The sequence below is a fragment of the Sinohyriopsis cumingii genome, chromosome 4 (genome assembly GCF_028554795.1).
Source record: "Sinohyriopsis cumingii isolate HCF-2022 chromosome 4, ASM2855479v2, whole genome shotgun sequence".
Lineage (NCBI taxonomy): Eukaryota > Metazoa > Mollusca > Bivalvia > Unionida > Unionidae > Sinohyriopsis > Sinohyriopsis cumingii.
Window position 1 is genome coordinate 98,128,200 of NC_142964.1, and position 18,133 is coordinate 98,146,332.

The window sequence follows — 18,133 nt, forward strand, 5'->3', positions numbered from 1 at the left end:
GAACTCAGCCATGTTTAAATCATAATATTCTTTTTCTCTGCAAATATAGATTTACCACAAATATTCCTTAATTAGCATGTGATAATTAAAATGTTGCATATGAAACAAGATTACAACAATTTTCATACAGACACCACAAAGTATGGGAAATACATCTACAGTTCCTGTCCTGCAATGAAATGCAAGGAACAACTCTGACTGTAAAAACAGAAGCTTTGACCGTCAAGCAACCAACTCTGAAATCTTTAAGGAAACAAAATTAATTACCTGTTTTCTTGACATCAGTTACAGAAAGGTTCAATTATTGTCCTAAAATTAAGCAAAAGATTAACTCTATTTTACTAACACTGACTTTGCATTTGAAGCTACCAACTCCAAATAAATAGGAAACTCACTCCAGTTAAAGAATTATAATAACATACCAAGTTTGACTGAAATTGTTGAAAGAACTAAATTTCTTTCTAAATGAAATTCAAAAAGTCAAATCTATTTATTTTAACAGTGACCTTAAAAAGATAGGTACACATTTCCAATCACCATGTAACTAAATGTCACTGAATTCTGTTTCTATTATCTAAAACGTAATTTATCATCTGAAGATGGAACGTGATGGTCAGATCTATTTTTTTTCAATAATGATGATGGCCTTGAGGTTACTAATATTCATGGAATTTTGTCATACAGAACTCGAGTTATCAGCTGGGAAAAAAATGTATACATAAGGAAAACCAATTTTCATCAACAGTAACCATGACTTTAGATCCACTGACCCCAAAATTTAAAAAATTCTTCCTTTGGCTGGGAGAACAATTTAACCAAGTTGCATTGAAATATGTTCACTAGAAATTAAGGTATCATCAAGAAATGATTTTCAAAGACAAAGACTATTTTCATTAACAGTGACCTTGAACCTGGCACTACAGATCCCAAAATCAATGAGATTTTTCAATGAACTAAGAGAAACATATAAACCAAATGTGCATTTTTTGAAATCTGTCGAATGGAGCTCAAAACAGATACCTGTGTAACCACCCCACCCAGATGGTAAACAAGAACACTCTTCAACATTTGTTGCCAGGATAAACAAAGCAAAATTAACTCATGAATCATTGTTGCATATTATTTTTATTTCACATGTCAATGCTGTTGATGGTTGATCTAAATAATATTTGTTTGTATTTGCCTCCAGCAGCTCTTCCCCTCAAAGATTCCAAAAATTTATTGAGGTCTGATTAAGTATGGAAAATATTTAAAGGGTAAATATTTATACATCTCGATGACACACATTTGTGTAACGATATACATTTTTGTATTTAACAGCTTTGTAAATTGAAAATGGCAGAACTATGCAAATTGAAAATAACATTAGCTGACAACAGATATACTAGACAAAACACAATTCAAGAGTATGACACACCAGATGTTAATTACACTGCTTGTACAGTTATTTTTCCTAAACTCTTGATCAGTGTTTGTACATATTGCTTCTATATCTGGAACTGAAACTTTCAGATAGTCAAATGCATTTTTTGTGTGTCTTACATGCATATTGTTATTATTATAATTATTACCCTCCTCTGAGCTCCAACAGCTACTGGTGGTATGTATCTGTGCCTGGTTTACTAAGACCAGTCTGCTGCTTGCAGCCTCAGTTGATGATCTGTTGCACAGCAATCCCATTCAGTGCCATGTAAAAATCTGTATAACAACTAATAACCCAAAAGCAGATGCCTAAATCAGCTGAATTATCTCTAAGTTCAGCCCCAGTTCAAATCTATCAAGACATTTTGGCATCTAGACTGTATGATTAACTTGCATCCTATGATGTGATTTCCTATAGATTTTGGTCACTTATCACTTTTTGTACATCACCAACAGACAGGTTCCCTGCCACTGTTACTCCATCACCAACATCAGTCATTTTGAGCTTGTTTAAATTAGCATTCAACATAAGTGAATTCACCATTTCTGAAACTCCATTATCACTGTCATCATTACCATTTTCATTACCAGAAATATCTTCCTCTTCCTCATCACTAAAGTCATCTCCAGAGTCATCAAATCCTACATCATCTGTGCTTATGCTACCACTAGTGTGCAACTTTTCCTTTATAGCCTCATCAGTCAGCAGCCCTTTTTCTTGCAGACGAATAAATGTCCCTTTAGATATGGCAAGAGAAACAAAAAAAATGATTGCCAGTACATGCATACCTTAGATATGTTAAATGAAAGTAAATTATACAACTAAAATCTAATTTGTAAGAAAGAAAGAAAAAAAATACTACATCAGTTTATTTGACCAAAAGATAAAAAATATCAAAAGATTTACTTGGTCCCTATATAACTTAAATAATTACATGGTATTTGAATTTAAATTTAATACAAACCACCTTTGAAACAACAGATATGATACATGAACAGAACTAGCTCTAGCTAAAAAAAAAAGGGGTAAGGACATCCTATGTTTTTACTATGATATAATACACTGATTTCAATCCTAAATTTACCATTAAATAAAAATGTGTTCAGAGGACTTGGATACCCCAGCCAGTATAATACAATTAAAGAAAACATGGTTCAAAATAGAGGGGCAAACTTATGTAAAATGAGGGCTAATGCCAAGTCAAATTTAAAAAGAATAAGGTCAAAAATGAACCTAACTTGGGTCGTTTTAATATTAAGTCCAAACCAAATTTATTTAAAAGATAAAGATGCTAAGCTCCACTAAAAGATAACTGTTATGACTCTAAGTTTTAAACTAAGTAACAAAAACAAATGAAACCAATATATTTAATAAAATCAACAAATAATTTATTTCTCTAAGTTACAAAGTGAAAAACCCTGAACAAAATGGGTCAGCATCTATTATAATTTATATTCAAAGTTGAAGATTTTCCCTGGTGTTACACCATAACAAGATCTGTGACAGAGTTCACATCAAAACTTTCTGTCTCACAGTGGATACATTTGAAAAGAATGGTCTGCAATGGACTGATGGATAGGTTGGCATGGGCAACTCCATATGGCCCCTTTCAAGAATGTGTCATAGGTATTAAAACTGACTATACCAGTCAACTATATTCAACTGAAAATGATTGCTTTTCTTTTGTGTGGTTAAGGTAGAGTCAAACATGTATGCAGTTATCAACCACAAAAGTTACAAACAAATTATTCACATAAAATACTTCATTTTATTCACACCTTCTTCCTTGCAGAAAAATGTGAGACATTGTGATGCTGATGTCAGTAGTGGCGGCATCAATTAAAGGTTAAAACTTGCTGCTTAATCCAGTGTTACAATTTTCATGCAAGCCCATAATGTACTTTATAGTAGACAACAGAAAGGTGCAAGGCTGCTTAATCCAGTGTTACAATTTTCATGCAAGCCCATAATGTACTTTATAGTAGACAACAGAAAGGTGCAAGGCTGCTTAATCCAGTGTTACAATTTTCATGCAAGCCCATAATGTACTTTATAGTAGACAACAGAAAGGTGCAAGGCTGCTTAATCCAGTGTTACAATTTTCATGCAAGCCCATAATGTACTTTATAGTAGACAACAGAAAGGTGCAAGGCTGCTTAATCCAGTGTTACAATTTTCATGCAAACCCATAATGTACTTTATAGTAGACAACAGAAAGGTGCAAGGCTGCGGCAAAGAAACAGTAAGAAATACCATATATACTCGCTTATAAGTCTAGTCCAACCAGAAACAAATAGACCCTGACTCAACTTAGAAGACTACAGCCAGTACTGTCCCATGTAACCTTTATTCAATATAAATGTCTCACAAATAAAAGTGACTGCCAGTGTTTGACTAAAATGGTTCATACATCAATTTCCTGACCAATTTTAAGGATTTATAATATTCTGAAGGACTCACTTAAATGAACGTGACAACTTTTCAAGTCTAACTCTGAAACCTCTTTAATTGTATTTGTGTTCATTGCATATTCCAAATTATAGAAAAATTTATAGAAATGAGTGTGAAAAGTCGAAGTCCAGAAATAAAAACACAAGATATATATATATCCTAATATTTAAGCCCATGTCACTGTGTAACAAAATATCCTAATACTTATGCCCATGTTAGTAATGTGTAACAAAATACCATAAACTGTTATTGTAAAGATGGAAAATGTAATTAAAAGTTTGGTAATCGGAACGTGCAGCGATGATAAACATTATGTTCAACTGAGAAGTTTGTAAAGTACGTGTAGACTTTATTTACCACTAGTACAGTGGCACACATTTTAGTTCCAAACCCTATGGAGCTCAATGGCTTGTTGCTATCTCTCAACTTGATGTAATTCTTGGAAATTCTTTTTTCCATTTCACATGATGACAACAGTCATATTTCCCGCCATGAGTCATACTCAAATTGGCATGTGATGTCCAATAAACATAATTATGTCCCTTCCAGCTTTTATTCACAAGAATCTGAATATTCCTTTTTATTTTTCTGTGTTAATTATTAACACTTTTCAAGAGGCTTATTTTCCCTTTTGTCTTAAACAAGAATCATTTGCTGGACGCCATTTTTTAAAAAAAAATCTATGATCAACAGTTTGCTCATGTAGATGCTTCGCATGAACAAATATGTGCAGTTTAAAGCATCTGATGTGCTGCTGTGAAGTTAGTCTGGTTCCCTTACCAATTTCACTACAGCAATGATCATTTTTCTGTAGTTTTTGCTTGTATGCAGTAAGTCCATATTTTAAGGGTAAATTCTGTAAGACTTTTGGCAAAATCGTAAGAGTTGGCAGGTCTGGGAAGGATGTGACTTCAAAAGAAAGTCTGGTGTGCAAATTTATTCTCTAAGAAAAGCTGCAGCAACTCTGTCAGGATATGGAGACTTGGGTTGACAGATTTTTTAAAATCCTCTCCATGTTCTCTCTACCCAAACCAGAGAAACAAAAAGATGTGTGAGCTGTGCCAAACAAATTCAAGGGGTTTTTAGGGGATGTCAAAGCAAATTTAAGGAGTTTTCCCATTTTTCTAATTTTTAGGAGTTCAAGCTCCTTAAACATTTCTATTCCTTTTAGGTGATTAAAGATAAAGCAATTTCTGAAATTTAAATAAATGAGCTAATGCAACAACTTAAGACAGTAAAATGTTAAAGAAACACTGACTGTTTTGTTACTGTTGTGGAACTATGAGAGATTGAATAAGTTAATGAGTATGAATAGTAAAAAAATTACCTAAATAGCATCAGAGAAATGTGATCTATTGGTCACAGTGACACACTTTTAATATAAAAGTGCAATACTTATAAAGATTCTCTTACCATGCTTAATAATTCCAGATAAAGCAGTATTATAAAAAAAAATAAAACAAATGTAATCATCACCTAAATGCAGAAACTTAACACAAAAATTTTAAATGTAAGTCACAATGATATTCTTTATGGGAAATGTACGTCCTAATGATATTCTTTGTTTTAAGGGTATTACTTATAGGATGCATACTTTGATGATTCTGGCATAAACAGTACATGCGACTGATAACAAGGTAGAGCAGAATGAGAATATGGGATATAGCAAAGCTACTTTGTGAAGTGTGGTAGCACTCATCAAGATACATTCCCTCACCAAATTCCGTGAATCCTGGTTTCAAATAGTATGTATACAGGCTACTAAAAATAACCTATCAGGTCACAGTGACATTCTTTTGTTGCAAGGGTACGGTACTAACAGAAATGTATGCAATTATCTACTTTAATAATTCTAACATGTACTGAGCTTAAAAATAAATTTAACACAAAATTTAACCAAATTCAGTGAAGCATTAACTAATTTTGTGATGTAAGTAAAGTACTCATCAAGCTGCATCCCCTCACCAAATTTCATGAATCTAGGTATAATAGGATATATTCTGGGTGTAAAGAAAACCTAGTTGGTCATGAGCTAAACACAAACTTAACCTAAGCTGGTAAAATGAAAATGAAGGTCACAGTAACCTTGCTTTGTAGAGTGTGTGGTATGGATAGAGATGCATTATTATAAACAGAACTTGAGAGAAAAAAACTTGAAAAACAAAAATTCACAAAATCAGTGATGTATGAAATATAGTTCATATTGATTGATATTTGTAATAATGGTGCAGTACTCATTCAGATGCATCCCCTCACCAAGTTTCATCATTCCAAGTAAAACAATATACTGCAGGCAAAAATGTGAGATAAACAAAGACTTAACCATGAACATGCATCTAATTAATATATGTACAAACAAAGCACCCTCAGCCTCCTCTCTGAGGGAAGATGCTATGAAACCCACTCCAGACTGCTGCCTAGGACATGGAAGAAAGAATGACAGACATTTAAAGAGGGTATACATATGTAGATACTTTTAATTTTGCAGACGCAGATGCTGGGGTATCACAATCGCTTGTTGAGGCAAGCTTAGAACTATCTCATGCACAGTTCTGAAGGAGTTTCACGAGCATGTCATTTAAAGGTTTACGTCCTTAAAGCAGTCATCATGCTAATTTGGTAAAAGAGTCAAATCATTTCATGTTGAACCTGATTTTAAAAATATTTTGCACAAACCTGCATTTTATTAAGTTAGAAAATACCTACATAAAAGGAACATAATGAAAACATTAAAACTGAGGTTCATCTATGGTGTGGACTACAAACAGACATATGGATGGACAGGCACATGAATGCCAAAGTGATTGCCATGTCAAGCGTCTACCAGGACAGAATTGAAAAAAAGATCCCCTGACAAATTGTAAACCTTGACATGCATTCATCTTACTTCTTTTTCTCTCTGGCAGCACTTCCAGTTCAAACTGCAGCTGTCTGTCTTCAGAAGCCTGCACTGGAGAACTCAAGGATTTTCTTTTAAAAATCAAGAAAACCATTTATGTTATATTATTATATTACAGCATTAACCAAGACTTTAGAAGTCATTTTTTTATTAAAAATCTCAAGAAAATAATTGTTTTACCAACTGAAAGAGATATTGACAGACAAACAAATGAAAGTGTGATTTTAGGGGCTGTTGGAAGTTTAAGAAAGCTACACTGCAGCAATTTATAAAGTCTGTATTTAACAGAGAAAAATGATAGAGAAAAAATGTTCAGACTGGATAGTGTCTTTGTTTTGTGTGCATTATAGCAAAACACAATTTAATTTTAAACCTCTCGGTGAAAACATTTCTTCAGAAAAAGCATGGACATTAGCATTATTCTTTTAAATAAAGGCAGAGGTGTGCATGTGTGTATAGAAGTTTTAATATAGTTTGTCACCAAGCAATGAACACTGTAATTTAAATCCTATACCTTTTCTTATACTAGAAATTTTCTATGAGTATATAACAGTGCTCAATGAACCTGGCTGACAATAAAGTGACAATTCTTAATCCAACAAATCCAAGTCATCGCATATAGGGCTGTCAAAAATCACGAAAAACCAACCCGGGTACCCGTTGCGAAATTTAACGGGTACCCGTTAGCACATGAATGACATGTACAACCACAGACCAACTAATTGTTATCCCCATTTCTTTAATATTTTGTATGGCGATAGAGGCTAACCGTGTAATGCACTACTCGGTCTGATGCGTCCGCACCGATGTAGCTGCGAATGATCTGACCGCACGCTATTAATTAATAAATTTATTTAGAATGACCTTTGCACACAGATGGTAGGTATAATCCAACTTTTAATGATCACTGTGATCAGCCGCGTTAAATCCTTTAGAACACTCACCTTTTTCTAAAGTATAAGTCCTTGTTAGAACAGACCACGTTTATTCATCCGCTTTTGACCACAGATTTGAATTACCCACGCATGCGTGTAAAGCAGCTTTACCACATGTCAAGAGTAATTATGCCCCAGTTATACCACGTGACCACGCAGTCGCAGAAGTGATATTATTTTGGAATTATAATTCTTAAGATAGTTATGACAAAAACGTAGTAGTATCGAAAGTAGAAATATCGGTATATGTATGATGGCTAACTTTCAAAATTAGCAGAGCTAGCCGACTAGAAAAACAACGAGCTGCTCAAAGATTACTTTGAGGCATTACGAAGATTTCAAGGTGTCTAGGTGATAATTGTTCATAATATAAATTGTGGGATTTCTTCGACACGTGTGTTCGGAAATCAAAGGTATCCATCTGGATTTCATTAAAAGAGCACACAATGTACCGATCATTTAGCACCCACAATCAATAGTTATCGTCTACAAAGAGGTTTATAACCTGTAGAACAATGCTATGTTTTAACCTTGGTATATAATGCCTCGGGGATAACGGTTTGTCCTGTTGCACAATGCCAATGAATTTTATTAATCCAAACTGACTCTCTGATGTATTGTTTATTTATGTTAAGCAGAGATATGGTTTCTAATTAAAGCCATAGCTGTCACACCTGTTTGAAGTGGTTGGCGAGTGTGGCGATTTTTTTTTACGGGTACCCGCGTTTACGTTTCAATACCCGGGTTTTTCAATACGGTCGGGTACCCAAGTACCCGTTGACAGCCCTAATCGCATATGTGCAGTCATCATGGATGATGATGATGATCCAATCTCACACTTAGCATTCTTTTTAAATGGCACCGACTGATGACCATGATAAAATGGACCTGAAGTGACAGCACACACTACTCATGACCATCAGATTGATAAAATGGACCTATAGTGACAGCACACATAGGAAGTTACCAGTAAAACCAATAGTGATCAAGAAAGAACCAGTGTAGGCAATTAATACACATGCTACAACTTAAACAGCATCTACTAAAGATAATCATTATGATTAACAAAGAGGACAGACTCACGGAGCAACTATTTCTTTCTTCCCTCCACACTTGGCACAAAGTTCAAGGGAAAATGAGCATTTCTCACACATAATGTTGTATGCTTCCTTTACTGTCCTCTGAAGGCATTTGACACTGAAAATGAAAACAGAATTACAAAGTCAATGTTAGCGATTAATTAAACTTTTGCATACAGTCTACACTCTGCCATACTTTAATACTGTATTCACAATGTTCTGGTGACCAAGTGATTATAAGTGTCAAGTCATGACTCACGCCACTATCCAGCGTCTCCCTTGGTTCAAGCCCAACAAGCAGCAAAACATCACATAAGGCAACATTTCCATGATACTGTTAAATGTGAACACCATTACTGAAAGGTATGTTTGTAAATCTTATAAATATGCATTTAAACTGTAAAATTTTTCTAGGTGAATCTTTTTTCTGCATACAGTAAATCTTATGCATGGAAAACTGATAAATATCACCACTTATTTAATTTTGATCTTATTGGGGTTTTTAAATACCATATATAGTTGCTTCCAACTGCAAACAACATAAACCTTGAACTGCTGTTGCACAATGTGACACCAGATCGGAATCTATGTTGTTTGTTCCACTGATTACTTGTAACAAGCTTTACAGCTCCACATCTATCAGCACATTATGGTGTGTGCAGTTTGACATATTCATAAGCGAGTAAATATCGTAGTTCTACTTTTGTTCAAACATTTGACAACATTATTTAAATTATTTTCACTTGTTAAGACTATAGCTCTTAAACAATCAAACATAAAGAAGTGAAACCAAGTTTAGTAAAATCAAACAATAGTTTATTTCTCCAAGATACAAGGTGAAAATTTAAGACACTTACAGTATTGTAAATTAAATCCTGAATAATCATAAATGTCATATCACAAGTCCAGAAGTATAGAATTTTCCGAATGAATTCCAATAATTCTGAATGTCCTAATGTACCAATAATCCTGAATGCATTCAAAATAATCCCAAAGTAATGCGTTAGTCCAAATATCACTAAGCACTGTGTAATTTCAATGAATAATTTAATTATTTCCTCACAAAATATATCTGAACACCACTGTAAATGATTCCACAGACTAATCTTAAAACAGGATTGAATAATCTGTTTACCAAACCTCTCTTTCTATCTCTATTTCACTAGACCTATGATACAATAGTAATTTCTGGAAAACTAATGGAAAATTTCACTAACTTGCAACAAGGTTAGGCCTCAAATTTAAATTTTACTAAACATTTTGTTTACCACTTACAATCACGACAAAAGTCAGGTATGCAAAAACTCTATCCACAATCCTCAATCAAGGACAAAAGTCAAGAACTCAATAAAAATTAAATATACACAAGTTTTTAACACACTGAAAAGGCAAAAAGGTCAATGTTAATTTTACTCAGTTTTACACTTTCCCAAAAGGAATAGAAATTCAACTTTTGGAACACTTATCAGTATCATTAATCACCTTTATCAGTCAATTTCAGTAATTTCTTTTTTGGAAGTTAAATTTTTTTGGTTGAAAAACTGGTAAAGAGAATATTTTTACTTAAACCAATTGATGTATATGGTAAATCAGGTATAACTTAAGTAAATGATTAACTTGTCAATTACACTTGTAAAGTATTAGTGACAAAAAAGTAGTCAAATAATTAAGAAGTCTGGTTTTTTTCATTTTACTTTCAGAATTAAATTGTTCCTTCTGTGTTGGTTTTGCTGATTTTCTGAATAAACAACACAATAAATAAAATGAAAATTGTATTTGAATTGATTTGTGTAAGATACTAATAAAACTGCATTGTTAATTACTTTTTAGTCGGAATCATAAAATCTGCATGCAGAGATTATTCATTAACATGTTTTGAAATATGTTGGATTGTCTGACCAGCTTCATAACAAAAGTCCTGGGCCATGTCAAAAATATCAGAAACAAAGCAGCTGTGCTTATTTTCTATGCAACTGTATATAAAGTAAAACAAATCTCTGATGAAAAGATCACTCTGAACTTCTGACATTTTAAAAACAGGCAAGTCTGGTCATATGATTATATAGAACTTAGTACAGCCTGGGTGAGTGAGACTGTGATGATAATCAGTGCTTTTGTGTACACTGACACTTTTTACTTCCAACAGGACCGCTCCAGTGGCCTAGTGATTAGAGCATCTGCCTCAGATGCGAGAGGTCGTGGGTTCCATCTCTGACTGAGTCGTACCAAAGACTTATAAAATTGTTACTAACAGCTGCCTCGCTTGATGCTCAGCATCATTAGGTTAGTGTTAGGACTGGTCAACCTGGCGTCAGGATAATGTGACTGGGTGGCACATCATGCTACATGTCTGTGGCATTGATGCCCCAGTGCTAGATATCACTAAAAACTGCCACACTGCAGACAACGTAGCAGTATGACTGAAAATTTTTAAAAGTTATGTTAAAAATCCAAATCACACACATGCATACTTCCAACAAATTTTATTTAGCATCAATATCTAAATGAAATAGAAAATCCAAATTTTCAAAGCAGCCTCTTAAATACTGATGCAAATCGGTATAAAGTTAAAATGGGTTTATATAAATCTGCAGTGTTCTGACCAAAAATTACCCCAATGGGCCATTGGCCTCAATAAGTAAAAAAATTGGGGCTATTTTAAAAAATGTGGGATCAAAAATATAACTCTCATGTTTTGCATATATTTTTTATCTGTTGAATTTTCTGTTGAAGTACAAGAATAAAAAAATAAGAGTATATATTGTGTTAGTTTTCATTTAACATATAACATATTTACCCTGAATCTGTACCCTATGATGAATGCTAGGGATTGCTCCATACCATTTAACATATTTACCCTGAATCTGTACACTATGATGAATGGCAGGGCCTGCTCCATACCATTTAACATATTTACCCTGAATCTGTACCCTACGATGAATGGCAGGGCCTGCTCCATACCATTTAACATATTTACCCTGAATCTGTACCCTATGATGAATGCTAGGGATTGCTCCATACCATTTAGCATATTTACCCTGAATCTGTACCCTACGATGAATGGCAGGGCCTGCTCCATACCATTTAACATATTTACCCTGAATCTGTACCCTACGATGAATGCTAGGGCCTGCTCCATACCATTTAACATATTTACCCTGAATCTGTACCCTACGATGAATGGCAGGGTCTGCTCCATACCATTTAACATATTTACCCTGAATCTGTACCCTATGATGAATGGCAGGGCCTGCTCCATACCATTTAACATATTTACCCTGAATCTGTACCCTATGATGAATGGCAGGGCCTGCTCCATACCATTTAACATATTTACCCTGAATCTGTACCCTACGATGAATGGCAGGGTCTGCTCCATACCATTTAACATATTTACCCTGAATCTGTACCCTACGATGAATGGCAGGGCCTGCTCCATACCATTTAACATATTTACCCTGAATCTGTACCCTACGATGAATGGCAGGGCCTGCTCCATACAATTTAACATATTTACCCTGAATCTGTACCCTACGATGAATGGCAGGGCCTGCTCCACACCATTTAACATATTTACCCTGAATCTGTACCCTACAATGAATGGCAGGGCCTGCTCCATACCATTTAACATATTTACCCTGAATCTGTACCCTACGATGAATGGCAGGGCCTGCTCCATACCATTTAACATATTTACCCTGAATCTGTACCCTACGATGAATGCTAGGGCCTGCTCCATACCATTTAACATATTTATCCTGAATCTGTACCCTACAATGAATGGCAGGGCCTGCTCCATACCATTTAACATATTTACCCTGAATCTGTACCCTACGATGAATGGCAGGGCCTGCTCCATACCATTTAACATATTTACCCTGAATCTGTACCCTACGATGAATGGCAGGGCCTGCTCCATACCATTTAACATATTTACCCTGAATCTGTACCCTACGATGAATGGCATGGCCTGCTCCACACCATTTAACATATTTACCCTGAATCTGTACCCTACGATGAATGGCAGGGTCTGCTCCATACCATTTAACATATTTACCCTGAATCTGTACCCTATGATGAATGGCAGGGCCTGCTCCATACCATTTAACATATTTACCTTGCATCTGTACCCTATGATGAATGCTATGGACTGCTCAATACAATATATTTAATTTGAATATGTACCCTATGATGAATGACAGGGCCTGCTCCATACCTTTTAAGACAGTAAAATACTTAATGATTGATAATAATCATTTATCACACACTACATACATTTTTTAAATCAAATATAAAGTCATTTTAACCTACATACACTTCAAATTATCTTGTTTCAGCGACAGAAATTAACTGTCACTAGAATTTATGAGAGTAAAGTACTTAATGATTGTTGTTTCTAATTTATCTTAACTTACACATAACATTTTAAAAACACACATCTAATAATACTGAATCATATCAGTACAAAACACTAACTGCAATTACGAGTGCATCTTTGCCAGTTGGAAAAAATGTTATTAGTCCAATCACTTATATACTGCCTGAACAACAAGATAAACAATGCATTTCATGAACTTCTTTGATTTTTAGAATTTATCCACTGTCGAAATGTCAGAGTCCTGTAGTGCAAATGGATGAGGCTGTGAAAAAATAGAATATTCCTGTCAGTACACTGATAATCAACTAAGAAAGGGACAGCCGGAGATGTAACAAGTGCAAGCCTATGCACTATATAATGGTAGTTCAACATCATGTGATTGTCTCTCAACATGTACCCAGTCAGCTCTATGCCTGTGCCAGTCATGACTTCGGTCTCATTTGTGCCAAGAACCATGATTTTAGAAACTGGTATCTTCAGATGGCTGGAATGCAATGGAAGCCAGGAATACCAAAATCAGTTAAAAGGGTGATGAGAATCTTGAACAAAATGAAGCTATCTAACCACTTTCTTCTACATTCATATATTTTTATTCATTCGTTAAAGAAACATACTTCAACTTTTTCTGATTTCCACATTCCCAGCTTCCATCGCATTCCAGGCAACTGAAATGTAGGCCAGTGGAACTTTAAAATATGTCCATTTGCTTGTTTGAGAATTTTATTTTATTAGACAAATTACATCTGAGTCAGAGATCTCAGAAACGCTTAATTACATGTATTTGGACGCCAATTTTTGATCTGGGATGCAGAAAATCACTGAGGCAAGAGTCCACTGTACGCATGTAATAGGTGTGCAGCAAAATTCAAAGACTTGCCAGTCCTGCTTCAGCCACCTGCTTTGTGGGAAAATGTGTTGATCAATTAGCTGTGCTGATAATTACAGTGACAGAATTCAGTGACTGAAAGACCCCTTGATACATAAATGTTGCCATTTTATAAGAGTACCTAAAAAAGAACATGATGCAATAGCTGGGCGGCACGTTCAAAGGCTTTGACTGGCGGCTGGGTGGGAAAATGTACTGATATTTACAATGATTGAATTCAGAGGCAGAAAACCCCCGATATGTACATGTGGTCATTTATAAAAGTACATCAAATAAACAACTTTAGCTCTCATTATTGTGTTCATTTCTGAATGTAGCAGAATAAGCAGTGCACGTGTCCTCAGAATCAAGACTTGTTGAGACTTAAACAAAAGGCCATTTGTAAGTGGGTGATGAGTCACCTAAAAGTGTAAACTTCGCCTTCTTCTGTTAGGAAACCGAAAATGACTTCGCCCTGTGATTATTTAAGAGGTACATTGACTGACCATATCATATTTTTTTTAAATACCCATCGCCTTAGCCCAGTTAGTTCTAGTGTTGTAGCGAAATGTATTCATCAAGGCATCAGTAGCTAGGCCTAGTTTTCATATCACTTATGTTGACAAACAAACTCTTGCCCATTCACCAGCATTATGTTTTGATAACTGATTGACCATTAACCCTTTTCCGAGTAAGGTAGCAACTATCAATTTCCTGCATGATATGATGATAAAACATACAAACTTGTGTTTTAAGATCAGAATCAGTGATCTGGATATATATTAACTGCCTCTTATACACTATTTCATCATAAAATTAGTTTGAAACTGTAAATAAACCAGTAGGCCTAACGGAAAATAATGGTGGACTTCTCTTAGTCAGGGATGTACTAGTTTATTAGATTGTCTGTTTTCTTAAATCATCGGGCAAATATATTCAGAAAAAATAAACAAATCATTGAAACCAAAGCCTAGGTATTATTTTATTAAAGATTTAACTTTAAAATGCAAATTATGTAGGTCAGAAACGTATGGGACAATGCTATATTGTGGAATTTGCGAGATGCGCTTTAAGGTTTACGCTGTTTTCTGACTTGACACGTATTTGTGAAAATACGGGAAAAAACAACAAATCAGATAATACTTATTTACCTAACATTACAACAAGTACATATACAAATAAATAAACCATAAATGTGCAATCCTGTCAATGGACTGTTGTAATGAAACTATATTATAGTGAGTGATTACATTACGAAAACCTCTCCATCTAAAAATAGGTGCACTCACGTCTGTGTTGATTCTGTAGGAAAGAAGGGACTGCAACTTTTGATGGTGGGACTCTTATTTTTACTAAAATGGGAGTCCTGGACTCCTAGTTTTAAAATCCTAGTGAGACCTCTGAGAGTAAGTAAAGTCTGACTAAAACATTAACTTTAAGTTGTAGAAAAGAACTGACTGGCTGCCAAGTGTGTTAGATATTCCTGAAAATTTGACTTATCATTATGATGTTATAATCTGACTATGCATCCCTGTTTGTTTGTACCCCCCCCCCCACATCAATTTCATTAACGAAAACATTTAATGTGATAAAAAGAGCACTGAACTAAGTCAATTGATTTATAATTCATTGATTTATAATTTCTAACCCAGCTGTAACCAGAATGGCGCTAATACTGGCATCCCCTGCACCTTTCATGGTTAACAAACTTTCCATACTAACACAGTGCCACATTGCATACACTATAGGCTAGTTTATTTTGATCAGACAACATAATGATGTAATTCATCCTATTCGGTAACTGCTGGATAATTCCATAAATTTCATATTGTTGAGAGTTTGGAATTATATCCCTTTGCACACATGAACATAGAAATTAAACCACTTGTTAAATCCATGTGAAAGGCAAAGTCATTCTTTACCTTTGCTTGATTTGACATTGTAAATATCGGAAGCAGAAGACATCTATGTACATCTGTAGTCGTGCATACACCCCCTTGCTGAAAATGGACTTGTCCAGGAAATGTTGTTGTTGTTGTTGTTGTAGGGTTTAACGCCATTTTTCAGCACACGATAGGCTATACATGGTGGCCAGTATTAATGGTGGAGGAAGAACCCAGGAAAACCCCGGAAAGAACCACCGACCCACGAGAAGCTACTGGCAAGCTTTCTCACATACCCACGTTGGCTGAATCCGAGACTCGAACCCACGCAGACAGAGGTGAGATGTTTCGATGTCAGTTGACATTGGAATGAGTAGTCAAAGTTTCAGGAACATCTCACACACTTGGCAGCCAATATCGACACTCTTCTACTAATTTATGTGTAATTAATATACTTACTGTGCTATCTTTATCCTGGCAGAATGAAAATATGACACTAGCAAATGGATGCATTTTCATGTTCCATTGACATATATTTTAATTTGTTGCAATGCGACGGTATTCGAGGTATGCCAAATTATGTTAAGGTAGGTTTACGAGGGGGATATGTTTCTTGAATGAAACGAAACGTTGCTTAGTTCCATACTCAAAATATATTTTTATTCATTTCATCAAAGAATATTTCAATTAACCCGATTCTGGCATTCCAGCCAACTGAAATGTAGGCCAATGAAACTTGAAAACAGGTCCATTTGTGAGAATTTGAATTTATTAGTGAAAAGACATCAGGGTAAGTAAAGTCTGACCAAAACATCATAACTTTACTTTGTAAAAAAAAGTCGTTATTGGTTGCCAGTTGTGTGTGATATTCCTGTAATTTTGACTTTCGTTACACTGTTAGTCGACATCAAAACACACTACACAGTGCTGTTAGTTAGGCAATAAGACCCATCACTCCCCCAGAACAAAAATATCATGTGATGTGTCTTACATTGTAGGACTAGTCAGACGATAGTCGACATCGGAACATGCTGCACAGCGCCTTTATTTAGGCAGTAAGACCTCGACCGCCAAATAAAATGTATCAGGGTCGATGTCTAGACCAACAAGTTGTTCTCCATCTTTTTTTTTTGTTTGACTAGCGGCCAGTCAAATAAAAAATAAAGGTGGAGAACAACTTGTTGGTCTAGGTCGATGTCTTACACTGTAGGACTAGATTATTACCATTTGACCTTTTCTGTAATTGTTGCTATTTTGTATATTACGCTTATAAAAGGTGAAACTGGTGGAGATTTTGGTAGATTTGGGAGTTTCGCTTATTGTAATCCAGCATGGACCCATGAAATGTTTTAAAAATTAACTTATTTTTTTAAATTTAGTCTAATACACATTACTCAAAGTATCACCCTCACCATTTTTTAGCTTGAGTAAGTGGTTTATATTTTTTATATTTGATCCTCCAGTCAATGATATCTTTACATCGTCGACAAACTCCAGTCACCTGCAGACGATTTATCATTGAAGTTTTCTTAGTTTTGTCATGAAGGTTATTCTTAAAAGCTGTCTTGTTTTGATGCTTTGGTGGCCCCTTTTTCTGAACATTCCCACGCTGAGAACTCATCTTTACTGTTCTCTGATTAAACTTTCTTGAATTTTCAACACGTGTTATTCCAATCCCACTTCTGACAGATGCATGTGATGTGACACCGGTTCATTCATCGTTTTGAGGACGTAACGTTACATGTAATTGTGTATCTTTTTACATATTATATATAAAATATAAAAATCACAGAACTTAAATCGTTTTAATCAACGATTTGATAAAAATGAATTGTAAATATGAGTATAGAGTACTGTTTAATGAATAAGGAGACCGATAATACGGATAAAATATGTAGGATGTAACAAAATATCATACACCACATGAAGTCAAGTCTAATACCTAACTCAAAGTACGATAAAGAAAGGAACAGAACCTTGGACAGGTGATCAGAAGGGTACGTATTTTATTACCACTATCGAGCCCGTATCCATGTCAGAAACTAAATCAACTTTTAATATTGGTATTGGCCTATTCAGTAAATGTTCTTTTGGGGGAAGTGATTTTGCGTCTGTGTTCATAAAAAAAGTATTATGTTAACTGTTCAGATTAGATTTAATCTCTTATGTTTAGATTATAGTTCAATCCGAGTTTTCAACTACAGCAGCAGAGAGGGTGAA

General features: G+C 34.9%; 1 protein-coding gene across 1 annotated transcript; it reads right to left on the reverse strand.

Annotated features, from left to right (window-relative positions):
- Positions 1 to 1,106: 1,106 nt before the first annotated feature.
- On the reverse strand, positions 1,107 to 17,619 carry LOC149801741 (uncharacterized). The gene is made up of 4 exons (XM_089956058.1): positions 17,326 to 17,619; positions 8,792 to 8,905; positions 6,762 to 6,844; positions 1,107 to 2,160 (listed from the first exon to the last, which is right to left on the reverse strand). The coding sequence occupies exons 1-4, from the start codon at positions 17,532 to 17,534 to the stop codon at positions 1,835 to 1,837; spliced, it is 732 nt and encodes a 243-aa protein (XP_089812184.1). The 5' UTR covers positions 17,535 to 17,619; the 3' UTR covers positions 1,107 to 1,834.
- Between the last annotated feature and the right edge of the window lie 514 nt (positions 17,620 to 18,133).

Bases quoted from the DNA above. Each gene is read 5' to 3' on its own strand.
- LOC149801741 (XM_089956058.1), bottom strand. From the start codon at position 17,534: ATGAGTTCTCAGCGTGGGAATGTTCAGAAAAAGGGGCCACCAAAGCAT. The intron at 6,845-8,791 runs GTGAGTCTGTCC...GATTTTTAAAAG, and splicing joins AAGAAAGAAATAGTTGCTCC to AAAATCCTTGAGTTCTCCAG. The intron at 2,161-6,761 runs GTAAGATGAATG...CCATATCTAAAG, and splicing joins GCTGCCAGAGAGAAAAAGAA to GGACATTTATTCGTCTGCAA.